Source organism: Mauremys mutica, chromosome 8, assembly GCF_020497125.1.
Source record: "Mauremys mutica isolate MM-2020 ecotype Southern chromosome 8, ASM2049712v1, whole genome shotgun sequence".
Taxonomy (NCBI): Eukaryota; Metazoa; Chordata; order Testudines; family Geoemydidae; genus Mauremys; species Mauremys mutica.
Window position 1 is genome coordinate 159,509 of NC_059079.1, and position 18,245 is coordinate 177,753.

The 18,245-nt window shown below is 43.9% G+C and overlaps 2 protein-coding genes across 4 annotated transcripts in view; one reads left to right on the forward strand and one right to left on the reverse strand.

Annotated features, from left to right (window-relative positions):
- Window positions 1–241: 241 nt before the first annotated feature.
- Window positions 242–15,563, reverse strand: EBNA1BP2 (EBNA1 binding protein 2). Its single transcript, XM_045028837.1, has 10 exons — window positions 15,421–15,563; window positions 12,327–12,401; window positions 11,779–11,862; window positions 9,469–9,635; window positions 7,820–7,943; window positions 6,492–6,581; window positions 5,948–6,023; window positions 5,553–5,646; window positions 4,939–5,101; window positions 242–563 (listed from the first exon to the last, which is right to left on the reverse strand). Exons 2-10 carry the CDS (start codon window positions 12,393–12,395, stop codon window positions 516–518), a joined length of 915 nt encoding a protein of 304 aa, XP_044884772.1. The 5' UTR covers window positions 12,396–12,401; window positions 15,421–15,563; the 3' UTR covers window positions 242–515.
- CFAP57 (cilia and flagella associated protein 57) overlaps window positions 15,524–18,245 on the forward strand; it is a 136,528-nt gene continuing 133,806 nt past the window's right edge. The window contains exons 1-2 of one of the 3 annotated variants that reach the window (XM_045028833.1): window positions 15,524–15,626; window positions 15,824–16,002. In XM_045028833.1, the coding sequence (XP_044884768.1) occupies window positions 15,846–16,002 (157 nt within the window). In that variant the 5' untranslated portion in view covers window positions 15,524–15,626; window positions 15,824–15,845. Of the gene's footprint in view, window positions 15,627–15,706; window positions 15,722–15,823; window positions 16,003–18,245 lie in introns of those variants that run through there. The other 2 variants (XM_045028830.1, XM_045028832.1) reach the window with 2 other exon arrangements.

Genomic DNA, 18,245 nt, shown 5'->3' on the forward strand with positions numbered 1-18,245 from the left:
CTCACGTCCAAGTGGATGTACTAACAACCTGTGAAAGGCTCTACCCTTTTGACAGGCTCCAGGCTTGTGACTGTAGCAAAGCCAGTATTTACTAAGTCTGACCTGGAGGTTGAATTCCTCACTTTTACCAAAGGCAGCTGTGGAAAGAGCCATGGTGATCCTCCAATCCCAGTCACAATGAGGGACAAATTTCAAGTCCCTCCCTCAAAACACAACACTGAAGATACGAGAACCAAATGAGATCTGTCCACACTATTTAATGAGGTTACATATGCCAGGCCCAAGGCTTGAGAAGCAGAAAAAAATCTTGGAGGAAAACCAACAGTACAAAAAGATTAGTGACTGTACATGTACTTCCACTGCAACCATTTGCATCAAATGGCACCCAGCTTGGTCTACAGCAGTTAGAACTGCCTGAAGACTCCAGTGTCAGAAGGAACAACTGCAATTCATACATACATAGAAACTAAACACCAAAGCCATTGAGAAGCAGGGTCTATCCCACTCAATCCTTATCAGGTTCGACTCTTCATTTTCTGCCTCATCTTTCTGCCCGGTCTCTTCTGTAAAAAGAGAACGACAAATTTAGATTTCTGGTTTTGAAAGCGAAGTGGACGGGGGCTGCAGACAGGGGAGTTTGAAAGGGAGTTTGACAGAGGGAGGCCTACGATGGTTAGGAAGACCCGCAACACCTGTGCCAGCACTGCTTCTGTCTCCTCCACCTGCGCCTGTAGCCAGACAGAGCGCCTGAGCATGGATGCTTCTACCCAGATCCTGGTGTGGTTTGCAGAGACTGTGGTTTGCAATTCTCACTTACTGACATCCGGGGGGAGGGGGAGGGGGGAGAAATAGGTAACCGTTATGCTCTTCTTGATACAGGAGAGAAGGAATCACCCCCTACAGTAGAGGAGAAAAAGCCTCATACCCCTAAGGCTGGGAGGTCTGCTACCATCACTGCGAATAGGAAACGTAGTGTAGTGGTGGTCGGAGACTCTCTTCTGAGGGGGATGGAGGCGCCCATCCGTCGCCCTGACATTTCATCTCGGGAGGTATGCTGCCTGCCGGGGGCCCGTATCCGAGACGTTATGGAAGCATTGTCGAGGATTATCCAGCCCCCATGCTTCTCATCCATGTGGGCACAAATAATACTGCGAGGTGTGACACTGAGTGGATCAAGAGTGACTACAGGGCTCTGGGAGTATGGTGAAGGAGTTTGGAGAGCAGACATTCTCTTCTCTTCTTCCTGTCAAAGGTAGGGGCCTGGGCAGAGATAGGTGCATCATGATGGTGAATGCCTGGCTGCGAAGATGGTGTTGCCAGAAGGGCTTTGGCTCCTTCGACCATGGGATGCTATTCCAGAAAGGACTGCTAGGCAGAGATGGCGTTCACCTTTCGAGGAGGGGAAAAGACCCTATTTAGGCACAGACTGGCTAACCTAGTGAGGAGGGCTTTAAACTGGGTTCGACAGGGACAGGTGAGCAAAGACCACAGGTAAGTGGAGAACATGGAGATCTGGGAGATGGGTCGGAAATAGGAGGGACTGTGAGCTATAATGGCAAAGAGAAAGGAGGGTCAGGGCAAAACGGTGTTGGCATCACCAACTTGGTGGGATAATACACATGATTGGAATGTGGATGTGGATGGGTACAGCTTGCTCAGGAAGGATAGATGGGGAAAAAGGGAGGAGGTGTTGCCTTCTATATTAAAAATGTACACACAGACTGAGGTGAAGATGGACATAGGAGACGGAAGTGTGAGTCTCTGGGTTAGGCTAAAAGGGGTAAAAACAAGGGTGATGTCATGCTAGGAGTCTACTACAGGCCACCTAACCAGGTGGAAGAGGCTTTTTTTAAACAAATAAATAAAAAAAAAAAAATCACCCAAAGCCCAAGATTTGGTGGTGATGATGGGGGACTTCAACTATCCAGATATATGTTGGGAAAATAACACAGCGGGGCACAGACCATCCAATAAGTTCTTGGACTGCATTGCAGACAACTTTTTATTTCAGAAGGTTGAAAAGAAAAAAAACTACTGGGGGAAGCTGTTCTTGACTTGATTTTAAGAAATAGGGAGGAACTCGTTGAAAATTTGAAAGTAGAAGGCAGCCTGGGTGAAAGTGATCATGAAATCATAGAGTTCACAATTCTAAGGAAAGGTAGAAGGGAGTACAGCAAAATAGAGACAATGGATTTCAGGAAGGTGGATTTTGGTAAGCTCAGAGAGCTGATAGGTAAGGTCCCATGGGAATCAAGACTGAGGGGAAAAACAACTGAGGAGAGTTGGCAGTTTTTCAAAGGGACACTATTAAGAGCCCAAAAGCAAGCTATTCCGCTGGGTAGGAAAGACAGAAAATGTGGCAAAAAGGACCACCTTGGCTTAACCACGAGATCTTGCATGATCTAAAAAATAAAAAGCAGTCATATAAAAAAATGGAAACTAGGACAGATTACAAAGGATGAATATAGGCAAACAACACAGGAATGCAGGGGCAAGATTAGAAAGGCAAAGGCACAAAATGAGCTCAAACTAGTTATAGGAATAAAGGGAAACAAGAATACTTTTTATCAATACATTAGAAGCAGGAGGAAGACCAAGGACAGGGTAGGCTCACTGCTCAGTGAGGAGGGAGAAACAGTAACAAGAAACTTGGAAATGGCAGAGATGCTTAATGACTTTTGTTTCGGTCTTCACCGAGAAGTCTGAAGGAATGCCTAACAGTGAATGCTAATGGGAAGGGGGTAGGTTTGGAAGATGAAATTAAAAAAGGACAAGTTAAAAATCACTTAGAAAAGTTAGATGCGTGCAAGTTACCAGGGCCTGATGAAATGCATCCTAGAATACTCAAGGAACTAATAGAGGAGATATCTGAGCCTCTAGCTATTATCTTTGGAAAATCATGGGAGACAGGAGAGATGCCAGAGGACTGGGAAAGGGCAAATATAGTGCCCATCTATAGAAAGGGAAATAAAAACAACCCAGGAAACTACAGACCAGTTAGTTTAACTTCTGTGCCAGGGAAGATAATGGCGCAAGTAATTAAGGAAATCATCTGCAAACACTTGGAAGATGGTAAGGTGAGAGGGAATAGCCAGCATGGATTTGTAAAGAACAAGTCATGTCAAACCAATCTGATAGCTTTCTTTGATAGGATGACGAGTTTTGTGGATAAAGGAGAAGCAGTGGATGTGGTATATCTAGACTTTAGTAAGGCATTTGATATGGTCTCGCATGATATTCTTATCAATAAACTAGGCAAATACAACTTAGATGAGGCTACTATAAGGTGGGTGCATAACTGGCTGGATAACTGTACTCAGAGTGTAGTTATTAATTGTTCCCTATCCCACTGGAAAGGTATAACAAGTTAGGTTCCGCAGGGGTCTGTTTTGGGACCAGCTCTGTTCAATATCTTCATCAACGACTTGGATATTAAGTATCAGAGGGATAGCCGTATTAGTCTGGATCTGTAAAAGCAGCAAAGAGTCTTGTGGCACCTTATAGACTAACAGACGTTTTGGAGCATGAGCTTTCGTGGGTGAATACCCACTTCGTCGGATGATTCACCCACGAAAGCTCATGCTCCAAAACGTCTGTTAGTCTATAAGGTGCCACAAGACTGTTTGCTGACTTACATATTGGCATTGAAAGTACACTTAAGTTTGCAGATGATACCAAACTGGGAAGGATTGCAACTGCTTTGTAGGATAGGGTCATAAATCAAAATGATCTGGACAAATTGGAGAAATGGTCTGAGGTAAACAGGATGAAGTTTAACAAAGACAAATGCAAAGTGCTCCACTTAGGAAGGAACAATCAGTTTCACACATACAGAATGGGAAGAGACTGTCTAGGAGGGAGTACGGCAGAAAGGGATCTAGGGGTTATAGTGGACCACAAGCTAAATATGAGTCAGTGTGATGCTGTTGCGCGCGCAAAAAAAAAAAAAAAACACGCAAACATGATTCTGGGATGCATTAACAGGTGTGTTGTGAGCAAGACCCGAGATGTCATTCTTCTGCTCTACTCTGGGCTGGTTAGACCACAACTGGAGTATTGTGTCCAGTTCTGGGCACTGCATTTCAAGAAAGATGTGGAGAAATTGGAGAGGGTCCAGAGAAGAGCAAGAAGAATGAATAAAGGTCTTGAAAACATGACCTATGAAGGAAGGCTGAAAGAATTGGGTTTGTTTAGTTTGGAAAAGAGAAGACAGAGGGGACATGATACCTGAAAACTGCTATCTAAAAGGGTGTCATAAGGAGGAGAGAAAAAAAATTTGTTCATCTTAGCCTCTAAGGATAGAACAAGAAGCAATGGGCTTAAACTGCAGCAAGGGCAGTTTAGATTGAACATTAGGAAAAAGTTCTTAACTGTCAGGGTGGTTAAACACTGGAATGGATTGCCTAGGGAGGTTGTGGAATCTCCATCTCTGAAGATATTTAAAAGTAGGTTAGATAAATGTCTATATGGGATGGTCTAGACAGTATTTGTTCCTGCCATGAGGGCAGGGGACTGGTCTCGATGACCTCTCTAGGACTGAAAGGGACCTCGAATCTATGAAACCCACCCCCTGCTTCTGGCCTTATAGCATGGGAAAGAAGGGGCCTTATCAGAGCAATGATGCTCACCTTTCAGTTTTTCTGATGCAGGGGTTCAGAACACTGGTAGGGATAAACATGGTATTTTCTCACTCACCTGGACACGATTCCCTTTGGCATGGAATTTGCTTTCCCCCATTCATATCAAACCAACCTGCCCAGCCTTTCCCACCAGCTAATCAGTCTTGATCCCCAAATACGCAGCCCATAGCCCCCAGCCCCCTATACACCCAGCACATGTGCCACTCCTAACACACATACAGCTATTCCCTTTGTGGCCAGGGCCCGTCTCCCACTAATGCACAGGGTTGGTAGTATGTAGGACACACTTCTCACTCACATTGGAACCTTTTTTCCCTGCTTTCCCACGGCCCTTGTTGTGGGCCACACTAGCCCGGAAGCTGGATACATCATTGTGACTCTCCCGTGTGTTCCATTTTGAGCCTTTCTTCTTCCCACCAAAACCAAACTTCTGATTCTTGTAACGTCGCTTGGCGTTTGGTCTGAAACAGAAACAACCAGTCATCTTTGCTAGGTCCCCACTACCCTCTCTCAGTGAGCTCGCTTGAAAGCACACATGCAATGTGGGAAGCTCCCATCCAGCTCCTCCTAGGTGATGCTCATGTCACTCTAGATTCCATCCGATTTATTTCCAGCTGTTGAAAAGACCCATTTGTCTCCCTCTCTCATTGGAGAAGGGCAAAAATATGTAAGACACTCCAGTCTCTTCCCCACCCTTGTTTATAACCAGCTTTTCCTCTCTGCAAGTGTTTGCTACCAGCACCAACTCCTCCCTGAGGTGCATAAGACTGAACATTAGCATTAAGAGCTAGGAATTATCTGCTGCCATCTCGGGGATAGCTGGGGCCTGGTACTATCCTGAAAAATAGCTTTGTAGACTCAGATGGGGATGTACGGGCCCCAGCTGCAATGCCTCTAACTCCCCCATCTCACCCTTTCTTTATTCGTTGACCACCATCTCCTTCCTTCTTCCCCTGATGTGGTGGTGTCTGTTCCCCATCCAGGAAATCTAGCTTGTCAGAGAGACCTGCAAGAGCAGAACATTTGTGGAGCTGCTACATTGAATCAGACAGAAGAATTTCCAATGTGAGTAAGAGTTACAGCATTAGTTAATGGCAGTTTTATCCCCCACTAGGCAATGCCTATTTAAGAGTCTTTATGCTGCCGCTACTGCTGCCCTGTGCACCATCCATGTTCAGCAATGCCCTCTTCCAACTCACTCCTCTCCAGTTTTGGCTAATGACACCCACATGCTGCAGTGCTCTGTTATCTCACTGTCCTCCTCCCCCTCCCTCAGCACTCTCTTGTGATGAGACTGATGACTTCACCTTTCTGGTATTTCTTGATTGCATTCAGCACAGTTGCTTTTTCCTTTTGCCTCTTCTGCAGAACCTCTGTTTGTACCTGTAACAAGAGACAATATGGGTTTTGCTCCCTACTATATCCAAACCAGGGGTCGCAAGCTATCAGTCTTCACCCCAAACCCTGCTTTGCCTCTAGCATTTATAATGGTGTTAAATATATAAACCAGTGTTTTTAATTTATATGGGGGGGGGTCGCACTCAGGGACTTGCTATATGAAAGGGGTCACCAGTACAAAACTTTGAGAACCACTGCCCCAAACCCTCCCAAAGGGCTCCACTGTCTTTATATTTTCCCCCTCCACACCCCCAAACAGGAGTGGTAAACTGGCCAAACAGCTTCATGTTCAAGGCCCTCCCTTGCTGTACCCCCAGACAACAGCTGGAAATGCTGTCCAAGAGGTTTCACTCTCTGGGTTCTCAAACAATAGCTGGGATCACCACCCACAGGTCCAGGGTCTTGCCACTGATGGATTCCCTTCTTGCCAGATAAGTTTCTCCACCTCCTCACCTTTTTGCCATATTTTCTCAGTGCACGAAGCTGTTTTGCTTTCTCAGACTTCTCCATTGCTGCCTGTTTGCTCTTAAGCTTGTGTCGAATCTTATTAGGAAACAAAACAAATATGCTTGTTATGCAAAGGAAGATGTGGCTATGCGAACCATGCGCTGGATAAGCCATATCAGTAGGGCCATTATTCAGGTATAAAATAAAACATCTTGTAAATCTTTACACTATGCACTAAATGTAGTCTATATTTATTAAATCCCCAAGGTCCTCCTAAGGCTGCTGCCTAGACCCAGTGCCAAATTCTCTATTGCATGCACTGACTTTTAGATCGATCTCTCTCTCTCTTTCTCTCTTCCCGCCCCCTCAGATAACTCAAGGTTGGGAATGCTCACTTCAGAAACTCCTGGCCTTCTGGTTTTCTTCAACCCAGATTTGGCTAGAAGATTAATGGCATGTACAGAGATCAAGTGTAGCCTCAAGAGAACAAGTTCTTACTGAACAGAGTGAGACAAAGCTATCATTTTTGCCCAATCCTTTTGGATTTATAGATGAGATTGAGCAGTTCCCCTAGAAGGGACTTGAATCTTGGATAATGTTAGTGAACTCACTGGCCTCCCCACCACAGAATTCAATCTTTCCCCTTCTTCCTCACCCCCAAACAATTAAAAGCTTTTACTGGATTTTAAGTAAAAATGCAATTATACAATCAATCCAAGATTAGAGAGATTCTTACTGGAAAAGTTCTGCAGTATATGGAGGTAACAACTGAAGCATAAGAATAAACCTCTGCTCTTCCAAAGAAAAACAACAACAGTAAGAAAAATTTGTTTTCATAGTGAAGTCCTTCACAACAAGCCATAATTCCCTGGGGATAATGGTCAGGGCTTCAGGAAGATTCTGTCAGGCCATAAGAACATTGGGAAAAAGTCCTGTGTTTTTAATATTATAAAAACCAAATTCTGTAATATGAACTTAACAGTCAGACTCTGAATTAAAATATCTGATGTATCCAGTTCACTCCTGACTTCCAGTTCCCTACTATAATCATTTATATTTCACTTTACAATTCCCCTGTGAGCAGACTATTTCAAAATTGTTCATTATCTGGTGTTTTTTGCACTCTCCTCTGAAGCATCTATCACAGGGCACTCTTGAAGACAGACTAGATCACTAGTCTGGATTCCATATGTGCTGACAGACTTCTCAAGTCTGACCATGTTTCACTGATTGAACAATGATACATCTTAAAGTTTGTGCTTTATGTTGTCTAAAACCCACAGTGGGGAACCTGAAGGAAGAAAAGACGTCCAATGCCAATCCAAGTTTAATACCTTCTGCATCTGTTGGTCAGATTTGGCCATCTCTGCAAAGTAATCATCTGGCCTCCTTGTGGGGACTTTTTGGTGACGTAGCCAAGGCAGGGCTTTCAGCACCGCTGCTTGGGCCTGACGGTAACTAGGAAAACAATGGGACAGCAGGTTAAAGTTAACAGTAAGGTCTAAAGCACACTGGACAGGGACATCAGGAACTCTGCTCATATTAGCTATTTGATACAAGATAAATAAAATTTATATGAAATCCCAAAACTATATCAGAGCAACATTAAAAATGCGAAGAGCCCAGAAATTAAGGTGCCAACAACATTAACCGAGACACATTGGTCATGTTGTATTTCTATTCCTGTTTTTCTGGTTAACATGCAGTTTACAATTTTACAAATTGTACTGTAAAATGCAAACCATAAAATAGGCAGAATTGCAATGACACCAAGATGCTACAGGAACTTCCATTTTCACTTTATCAGAGGGGTAGCCGTGTTAGTCTGGTTCTGTAGAAGCAGCAAAGAATCCTGTGGCACCTTATAGACTAACAGACGTTTTGCAGCATGAGCTTTCGTGGGTGAATACCCACTTCTTCGGATGCAAGATTTTCACTTTGGAACTTTAGTGGTGTACTACAGGTGTTTTTTATTTAATTTATTTTTTGAAGAAATTATCTGTTTAATTAGGCATGGAAATTAGTTACCACTTTGCAGCTGCTGCTGTTCCATTGGAGACAGTTTTCTACAAGACTGGTTTAACAGGGCAGCAATTTGTTTACATTGTGCAACTATCCTGGCAAATTTAATGTCGGTTTAGAACGTACAGAATACTACCACGTACAAAAAAATTGCAATGCCCATGATTTTCTCATGTCCTTGAAATTAAGACAGTCTGGAGGATTTCACTGTATTTGTTTCAAGGAGATAGTCTGTTTTCACGTGGGATATTACCTCAAGACCTCTGGCTAGGAGGTCACAGATATTAAAAAAAATATATATCAATTTTAGGATTTTCTACTGCCAATCATTACTAAAGTATGAATGCCTTCCACACAAAATACGGCTTGATATGGTTTAATATACTTCCCCCCCCGAAAAGTTTATATTTTGTAAGGAAGCAGTTCTCTAAAGAGAACTTCAAATATATTTGAATTTCATTTAAAAAAAAATTTCTTAAGAAAATTCAACACTTATTTCATACTTTAAATGTAAGCTTTTTTATCTAGCAGAGATTTAAATTATCTGAATATAAAGCACAGTTTAAGAGTCTATTTTAAGTAGCAACCAAGGTTTGTATTACTAAAATATTTTCTCATGATTGATAATTTTATAATCCAGGCCTGCCAAAAGAGGTAAAGCACAAAATCTCAGAATCCAAAACATGGAAGGATTTCAAGCTTCAAGATATCGTGATCTATTTTGGAATATATTTTGACCGTTTATAGCAGCATGACACACGGGTGTCGAGTTGTTACACATGTATATGCATTAGGGATTGAAAGTGATGTGACATCGGCATGTGGATGGAAGGCACGACACTGAAGGCGTGCAGTGCATGGTGAGATGTGATAGTGATGCAACACTAGAGTTGTGTATGTGGATAGACCATGTGTGTGGTATGACTCTGGGGCCCCATATGAGAATGTCGCCCCCTCTCACAAGCTCATCTCTCTCTGGAAGTCATCCTCAGGGTCAACGGTGGCTTTGTCAGGTGTGTGATATGAGGTTGGATTCATGACGTTTGGTGCCTGACCCGAGGTCACATCCAGCCTTTCCACCCAGGCTAAGTGCTGCTTGAATTCGGACAAACATTGCTTCAAGCCATCCTAGAAAAAGAAAGGACAACTCTATTAACAGCAAGACACAAAACAAGTTCGTCTTCTGAAGGCTAGCAATTCTATATGTCTATATTAGGATGGGCTGCCCCTTTAAGAGAGTTGGGATCAACCCCACTCTTGACTTGTTAGCTGCCTCCCCAGGTGACGGCCTTTGAAGCAGATAAGACTGTCTGCTGAACTCAATTTAAGAGAGCAGCAAGATTCCTGTGGTGAGGTAGGGTCAAAGAGGACCAGAAAGGGGGCTCTCCATACCAGCTAGATGCAAAGGCTACCTGCAATGAAGGGCAGGAGCTGAAAAGCCTTAAGAAGCAGCTTGAGGGAATGCCAGGCAGCATGAATTGAATTTTGGGGGAAAAACTGCTTTGACTTAAATCATCATCACAGTTAAATGTCAGGTTAATAAACCAGACCCCAAGAAGGGGTGTTTGACTCAAGAGTCTGGGTGTAGTTTGAGAACCCTGAGAAGGGGAAATGAGGCAGGGTTCAACACCAGATCAGGTCCATGACTTAAATGAGTGATTGTGTGATCTTATAATTTTGTTCCTTCCTTGCTTCCCACTCTTTCATGCAACAGCAACCTGATTTTAGATTGTGGAGAGTACTCACTACACTCTTGGGCATGCAAAGACAACATTACTATTAAAGAATCTAAAGTTAATATGAAAGCAAATGAGTGTGCTTCTACAGGTATATCTACACTGCAATTTGGAGTGTGTGACTGAAGCAAGTACAGACATACCAGAGCTAGCTCTGATCTAGCCAGATTAAAGCTAAATCAAGTAACAATAGCAGTGAAGCTGCAGCAGCACAGGCAGAGGCTGCTCAAGTGTGTACCCAGGGTCTGGGTGGGAAGAGCAAGTCCTTGAGCTTCATTGCTATTATTACTCAAGCTAGCTTTGATTTAGCTAGATCAAACCTTCCAATGGTAGTGTAGACATACACTATGCTAGTGTTGAGCTGTGCAGAGTGAGTGTTGGGAGCAGTGATCCAACACTGTCAGGCAGGCATACACACCAACCAGCCAGTGACTCTACTGACCTTTTGCAAGTGCATTTTGGAACAAACTGGGCCCAGCCCAATTATTAAGCTCTCCACAAGCTAAAAATCTTTCTCCAGCAAGGTATTTTAATCCCTAAACACATGTGCCTGCCACACACCAGTTCAGTGTCCCCACAAGACCGCTCCAGAAAGTGTATTGGTACATCAGAAGCTGTTCTGGGAGAGCGAGTATGCACTAGGGAACTGAGTTATGTAGTAATGGCAGTCAAACCATAGTTATGATGAACTCCTAATGGAAGTTCAGTTTCTGATTTTGGATACACCCACCTAAAGGGTCACAAAAAAGACATATAATGGCTTCAAACTTGGTAGGTTAGCCTTGTGGCAAAGGTAAAACGTTCTACAAAATTTGAAGTGAACCAAACACTAACTTAAAACCCCAAAAGGCAAAGAAAAGTTACTTTACTGGACTCCCTCAGCTGGGATCTACCTACTTCCCAGGATCCTGGAGTGGAGGCAACAATTGGTAGAGCCCAGCAAATCTGCCAATATCCACTTTATATGCGCATCCATGGACCATGTTTGCGGATTGAAGATGAATGTGGATCCAAATTTTGTATCCATGCAGGGCTCTAACAATTGGTCCATGATATGGGTTGACTATCTAACCTTATAATGTTTAATTATAACCCAAACACCAAAACCTCAGTATGGCCAGCTGAGTCTCCAACAACTTGAGATAACCTGATAGTTGCCACAGGCCATGAAATCATAAATAAAAAATTCTGTAATCTACATGGAAGCTAAAGTCAATCAGTAATATCGACCGTGGTGTCTCAACATCACAGCAGTGAAGAAAATGTTTAACTCACTTAAGAAATTCATAGTGTAAAAAGGAAATTGGTACGGCAGTACTAGTTCCATAAGAAACCCAGCCTTTACCACTGCAGTGTTCCCCACCAAAGATGTATGGGGTAACTAAATATATGGTCTAAGAGTTTTTAATTCACTAACCTCTGTGATTCCTATAGGTAGCCACATGTACAAGCCCAACCATCATAAGCAAACTCCTCCCATATAAGCACTTGCATGCACACACCAGAGTCACAGCCTACACAGATACAGTACTCACCACATTGTTAAGAGCCTTCTTGTGCCCCTCAAGCACGACATTCAGCCCTGGCTTCAGGGCACCCCTGGAAAATGCTGCCTGGAGCTGCACAGAAGGAGTTTGGTCAGGGATTGGTCCAGAGAAGATGGATTATGTCCCTTGCCAGGGGCTGAACACTTGGGCCAAGGCAGGGACTTATCACTCAAGCACATCCATAATCAGGAAAGCCAGCCTACTAAAGGGGAGGGGATAAAGGCAGAACATGTCAGGGGCTCACACACCATATTGATGGATAGAAGATAAGAACCCAGATAAAAAATGTGAGCCGATTTCCCACAACAAGCCACGAGACAGAAGGGCTGATCTTTCTCTGCAGATACCCGTCCTACACACAATAGGCTGTGGTGGAACATTGCTAGTTTAATTGGGGAAGTTTGATGTTCTAACTGATGCCTCCACTGCAACCCCCTTTATTGTGTAGCATTAGGTGTTCTCATCCAGGGGAATCTGCACTCCTCCTCCCCCAGCATTGGGGAAATTTTGCTCAAGTCCTTTGGCATTAAGTTTACCTCTTTGTCAGTGATGACCGATTCTTCTGACTCAGACTCTGACAACGACTGATTTTCGTAGTCTGACATCTTTAACTTGGAGAAAGAAACAGATGAAGGTGATGTGTACTCTGTTCTATTCAGGTTCTCATACTATGTTCACCTCTGTATCTACAGAGGTGCATAAGGATGGATGAGAGTCTGACTTGTTCCCAGCCTGGCCCAAAAGAGATGGTTGGTTGCAGAGTGGATGTGTCATGTTCCCTGTGCAGGAACATGATGCTAGATGCAGAGAGGGAGTGTACACATGTGCTTTGCTCCCTTGACTGGGAATTGCAATCTGATGTTGGTAGTTCTGAAGTGCTGAGATTGAAATTCCTCCTCCAATGGATTTTTATTACTGTATTCACAGATATCGTGTTCACAGTCCTGTTTTCAGACACACAGTTTTCTAGAAATTCTCATTTTTTTATGCTGGGTCTCAACACAATTTTTTTTTCCTTTTGAAAGTTTGAGTAATATTAATTCAACCAATTTTTCATTTGTATGAGGGCGAGAATACTATTCTGGTCTCTGTGTGTTTCATATAAAAAGCTATGTAATAAAGACTACTGTAACACTGCACTTATTAAAGACTGAGGTAAAATCATGTACGCAACCCTAATTTTTTTTTCCTTTTTGCTTATTGCTACAAATAATCCTTCAAGTTACTATATATGAAATCTAGGGAAAATATTTCTCTATTTTCTCTACAGTAGAACCTCAGAGTTACAAACACCAGAGTTAGGAACTGACCAGTTAACCACACACCTCATTTGGAACTCGAAGTACGCAATCAGGCAGCAGTAGAGATGCAACCTCCTTCCCCACAATGTGCCCCCTCCCCCAACACACACACACAAATACAGTACTGTCTTAAATGCAAACTACTAAAAAAATTAAGGGAAGCAGCATTTTTTTCTGCATAGTAAAGTTTCAAAGCTGTGTTAAGTCAATGTTCAGTTGTAAACTTTTGAAAGAACAACCAAAACGTTTTGTTCAGAGTTACAAACATTTCAGAGTTAAGAACAACCTTCATTCCAAGTGTTTACAAGTCTGAGGTGCTATTGTATTTACTCAGTACATTTGATAGTACTTTAAGCTAAGTCAGTTTCATTCTGCTCCCTGCACATTCTACTCCTGGGGGAATTCTGCATATATGCAGAGGCGCAAAATTAATCTGTCTCACATAATTTTTTATATTTTCTTGCATAAAAACATTTTGCCTAATAAGTGCTGCAGTTCTGCCTTTTGCTCACTAGAGGCCACTGTGGCGCCAGAACAGCTGCTGCATTCATGCTACTGTTCTAGCGCCACAGTAGCCTCTGGTGGGCAAAAGGTAGAACTGCAGCACTTATTAGGCAAAATATATTTTATGTGGGAAAATATAAAATTCTATACTCAGTGCGGCAGGGGCAGAGTTCATTACAGCACCCTGCCTGCGGAGCCAGGTTAGGACAGAGTGCTGGGTGGGGTGTGTGTCTATGTCACAGACTGAGGTTCAGAATGGCTAGTGGGCAGGGGGCAGGACAGACTGGAGTATGGGCTCAGGAGCTAGTGGGGTGACAGTGTTAAGCCTGTAGATGGGGGAGGGCGGCTGCAGAGATCAATGGAATAGAGGGTGCGGGGACAGGGGCAGACGTGCCTGACTGAATGGGAGAGGCATGGGGTCAGCCAGGGTCTATATCGGGGAGGCTTCCTAACACCATAACAATCCCCCCACCCCCCACAAAGAAAAACCTTTCACCTACACCTAACCCCCTCCAGGTTTACTCCTAGGTGCCTCTGCTCCCCCCAAGCCTTTGCACTGCTTTTGACAGGTGCAGGAAATGGTTCTGTATTGTAATTTAAAAGAATTACATAAAGTTTGTATTAATAAGCCTAGTAAGGAATCTATTTGTCCAAAAAAATAAAAAATTACCAGCATATTCTTTTTTCTAGTCTGTATTGTTACAGACAAACTTGCTGACAGATATTTTGAAATACAATTAATTTTGGTAATTTAACTGGCACAATTATATTGTTATTTTGACAAATAAAATATGCAGAATTTTCAACTATTAGGTACAGAATTTTTAGGCACATAATTCCTCCAAGAGGAACATTAAATTCATGTTCCCTGTTTGTATGAGTTGTTCATTCCCTCTGAAGCTAGATGGACCTTTGGTCTGACCCAGTATGGCTGTTATGTTTTCCTTTCCTTTATGCTGTGTGGAAAATGTGAGTGTACAACCACAAAAGTTGGCAGATGGACTCAAAGACATGAAGGGGTAACCTTTTTACACAACTTACTAAAGTTAAGTACAGCTCAGATTCACAGCACTTCCTTTCTAATCTCTTTCAATTATAGAAATTTTAGCCCCCAACCCTGGAAGCACTCATACATATGTAATTTAATATATGAGAAGTCAACTGAAATCAATGGTGTCAAGTATCAGAGGGGTAGCCCTGTTAGTCTGGATCTGTAAAAAGCAACAGAGTCCTGTAGCACCTTATAGACTAACAGACGTATTGGAGCATGAGCTTTTGTGGGTGAAATCAACGGGACTACTGAAGCGCACACAGATATTCACCTTAAGTACTTACAGGATGGGGCCTTAGGCATAACCTGCAACAGCAAAGGTTTCCAAACAGAAGTGTGATTTTTAAGTAGTCAGTGTCCCGTTAAAGCATAGTACAAACGCAGCTACACCAAGTGCTGGATTACGGAAACTCACGGAGCTGGTTTTGAACAACGGGTCCAGGGCGGGCGGGCACCGCGCAGGCTGGAAGCGGGGGAGGGGAGGGCGGGGAATAAGGTCCGGTCGGTCTGTTAGCAGCACCGTAAACCCAGTAGGGGTGGGGGGGTCTCGCCGTTTAAATACTCTAGGGCGCCTCCCCCCACGCCAGGACTAACTCAGCACCGATATACGCTCCACTAGGGCCCAGGAAGACGAGCCGCAGCAGCGGGCAAGGCGGGAACCCAGGAGCCCGGATCTGGCCGAGAAGGGGACAGCACGGGCGGAGTCCCCCAATCTGCGCAGGGTGGAGGAGCCTGCGGGGCCTGGTGGGTAGCGGCGCTAGGTCTCGCTCTTACCTCAGCAGCCAGTTTCTCTCCCTGCCACGCGCACTCTAAGCACCAAAAATAGGCTGCCCGCAACTCACGAGAAACTCACTTCCGGACGTCGCCGCCGAGGCCTACTCAGTTCCGCTTCCGGGTCAAACTCTCGCCTGTGGGACTCGGTCTCCATGGCAACAAGCTGAGAGGCGCTTGAGGCGCAGAGGCTCGTAGGGAGCGCGGCGGTGTGTGGGGAACGGGCGGGGGCGCGAGGAGGGGAGGGTGACGGGAAGAGGGGGCTGAAGCGAGGAGCCGGTGGCGGAGGCGGGAGCCTGACGTGGTGGGGCGAAGCGGGAGAGCGGGCAGCCGTTGGTGCGGGCGGTGGTCGGGAAGCGGGGGCTGCGGGGCGTCTGTCTTATGCCCTGTATCTCTCTCCCAGCAGAACCCGCAGCATCGGGGACACCATGTCCGTGATTGTGGCTCAGTCTCTCCACATCTTTGGGCTCCGCTCTCGAGTCGCAAACAATGTTTGTTACTTTGATGAACAGATAATAATATACCCCTCGGGGAACAGCTGTGTGAAATACCACCTAGAGCAGAAATGGCAGAAATTCATCCAAGGTAACACCCTTCCCTCTCACAGACACAGTGCGGCTGTCCCTACTGGCACAGTCGGAGTGTGTCTCACACACTGGAGCTTTATACACTCCTGTAAGTTATTCACATGAGTAGTCCTGTTGGTTTGGTTTCCCTTTGATCTGTGCTGAAGTATTTGCAGAGTTGGGCCTAAGAAGACAGGTAATATAAAAAGAGTGGGAAGAGTGGTGCAATCAATATATATGTATATGACGTACCAATAAAACAGTGTTAAAAAAATAAGGTTGCAAAGTGAAGCATTCATAAATTAGGAAATGCCAGTATTAACGTTGTTCGTGCAATCTTAATTCAGTCCCCATTGTGCATATAGAGCACTCTTTAATTACATGTATCAGAGGGGTAGCCGTGTTAGTCTGGATCTGTAAAAGCAGCAAAGGGTCCTGTGGCACCTTATAGACTAACAGAAGTTTTGGAGCATGAGCTTTCGTAGGTGAATACCCACTTCGTTGGATGCATGCATTAATGTGTCATTCACCGACGAAAGCTCATGCTCCAAAACTTCTGTTAGTCTATAAGGTGCCACAGGACTCTTTAATTACATGTTCACATTCTATTTGTTCTACAGGATCCTTATCTCATTCAGTGTACAAATCCGGGAGCTGCAGGGTCCCCGCGTGACTGGGCAGCTGTGGGGGGTTTCCCTGCCGCCCCCTCTGGCTGGGCAGCTGCAGGGTCCCCCCACCAGGGTCAGGGCTGGGAGCTGTGGATGGGGGGGAGGTTGAAGCTCCAACCCGGGGCCAGAAAATGTCACAGAGATCAATGGAAGTCACAGATTCCGTGACCTGTCACATAATCATAGCCTTAATCATATCTCCTTTCCATCTTCATTTTGATAGACTAAACAAAACAAAACAAGCTTTTTTAGCTTCCTCTTCTTAAGATAGGCTCCCCGTTTCTCTGATCATATTAGTAGCCCTTCTCTTCTCCTGTTTTAGTTTGAATTAATCTCTTTGGAACATGAGTGACGAGAATTGCACACAGAATTCCAGATGAGGTCTTGCAAGTGCCTAGTACAATGGTGTTACTTCCTTATCTTCATTAAGGATACCTCATCTGGTGCATCCGAAGATCGCATTTGCCTTTTCCACTGCTCTATTATAGCGGTGGCTCATAGTCATCCTGTGATCAACTAATATGCTCAGGTCTTTCTCCTCCTCTGTCATTTCCAACTGAGGTTCCCCCAATTTACAGCTGAATTTTTTTTGTATTACTTTATTAGTCCCAAAGTGCATGACCTTGCACTTTGTATTATTAAATTTCATGCCATTTCTATTACTCCAGTTCTCTAGGTAAGCCAATTCTTTTTTGATATTCTGATCTTTGTCTAAAGAATCTATTATCAAAGAAATGTATCAAGTTAGTTTGGCATGATCTACCTTTGGAAACATATTGCATTTTATCCCATTTTCCATTTATCTCCATAGTTCTTAATTATTCTTGCCTTCAAAATTTGTTCTAACAGGTAGTGCAGGTCTTGGACCACCAGTGATGTGTTGCCACTGGGAAGCACCAATTCATAGACAGACCATTGCATAGCAATACAAACATATTAGGATTTTTAAAATATTATACATAAAGAGTCAACTGTCCCCAGTCTACTCATCATTAATTGGCTCATTCAGTGTAAAAGGGGTAGCATGGAAGAAGCCACAAAAATGTATGTGTGAGAAGCTAAGGACTTGTGTACCTGGTAAGCACTAATGTGCACCAGGGGGTGTAAATTCTAATGTTCATTAATGTGTCATGCACTAACTGGCCCATGTGGACCCTGGTATGCCCTAAAAGTTCCCTAGTGTATGTTAACCATGGAAATGTAGGGCTGGAAGGGACCTCAAGAGGTCCTCAGGTTCAGCCCTCTGTGCTGAGGCAGGACCAAATACATCTATACCATTCATAACAGGTATTTGTCTAACTTGTTCTTAAAAACCTTAAGTGATGGAGATTCCATAACATCCTTTGGAAGTCTACTTCAGAATTTAACTACTCTTGTAGTTAGAAAGTATTTCCTAATAACATAGAATTGTAGGACTGGAAGGGACCTTGAGAGTTCATCTAGTCCAATTCTCTAAACTCATGGCCAGACTAATTATTATCTAGACCATCCCTGACAGGTGTTTGTCTAATCTGCTCTTAAAAATCTCCAATGATGGAGATTCCACAACCTCCCTAGGCAATTTATTCCAGTGCTTAACCACCCTGACAGTCAG

Excerpts from the sequence above, each read along its gene's own strand:
- EBNA1BP2 (XM_045028837.1), bottom strand. The coding sequence starts at position 12,395 with ATGTCAGACTACGAAAATCAGTCGTTGTCAGAGTCTGAGTCAGAAGAA. Across the intron at positions 6,024-6,491 it reads TGAGAAAATATGGCAAAAAG|GTACAAACAGAGGTTCTGCA; the intron begins GTGAGGAGGTGG and ends CTCTTGTTACAG. Across the intron at positions 5,647-5,947 it reads AATCAAGAAATACCAGAAAG|GTCTCTCTGACAAGCTAGAT; the intron begins GTGAAGTCATCA and ends CTGCTCTTGCAG.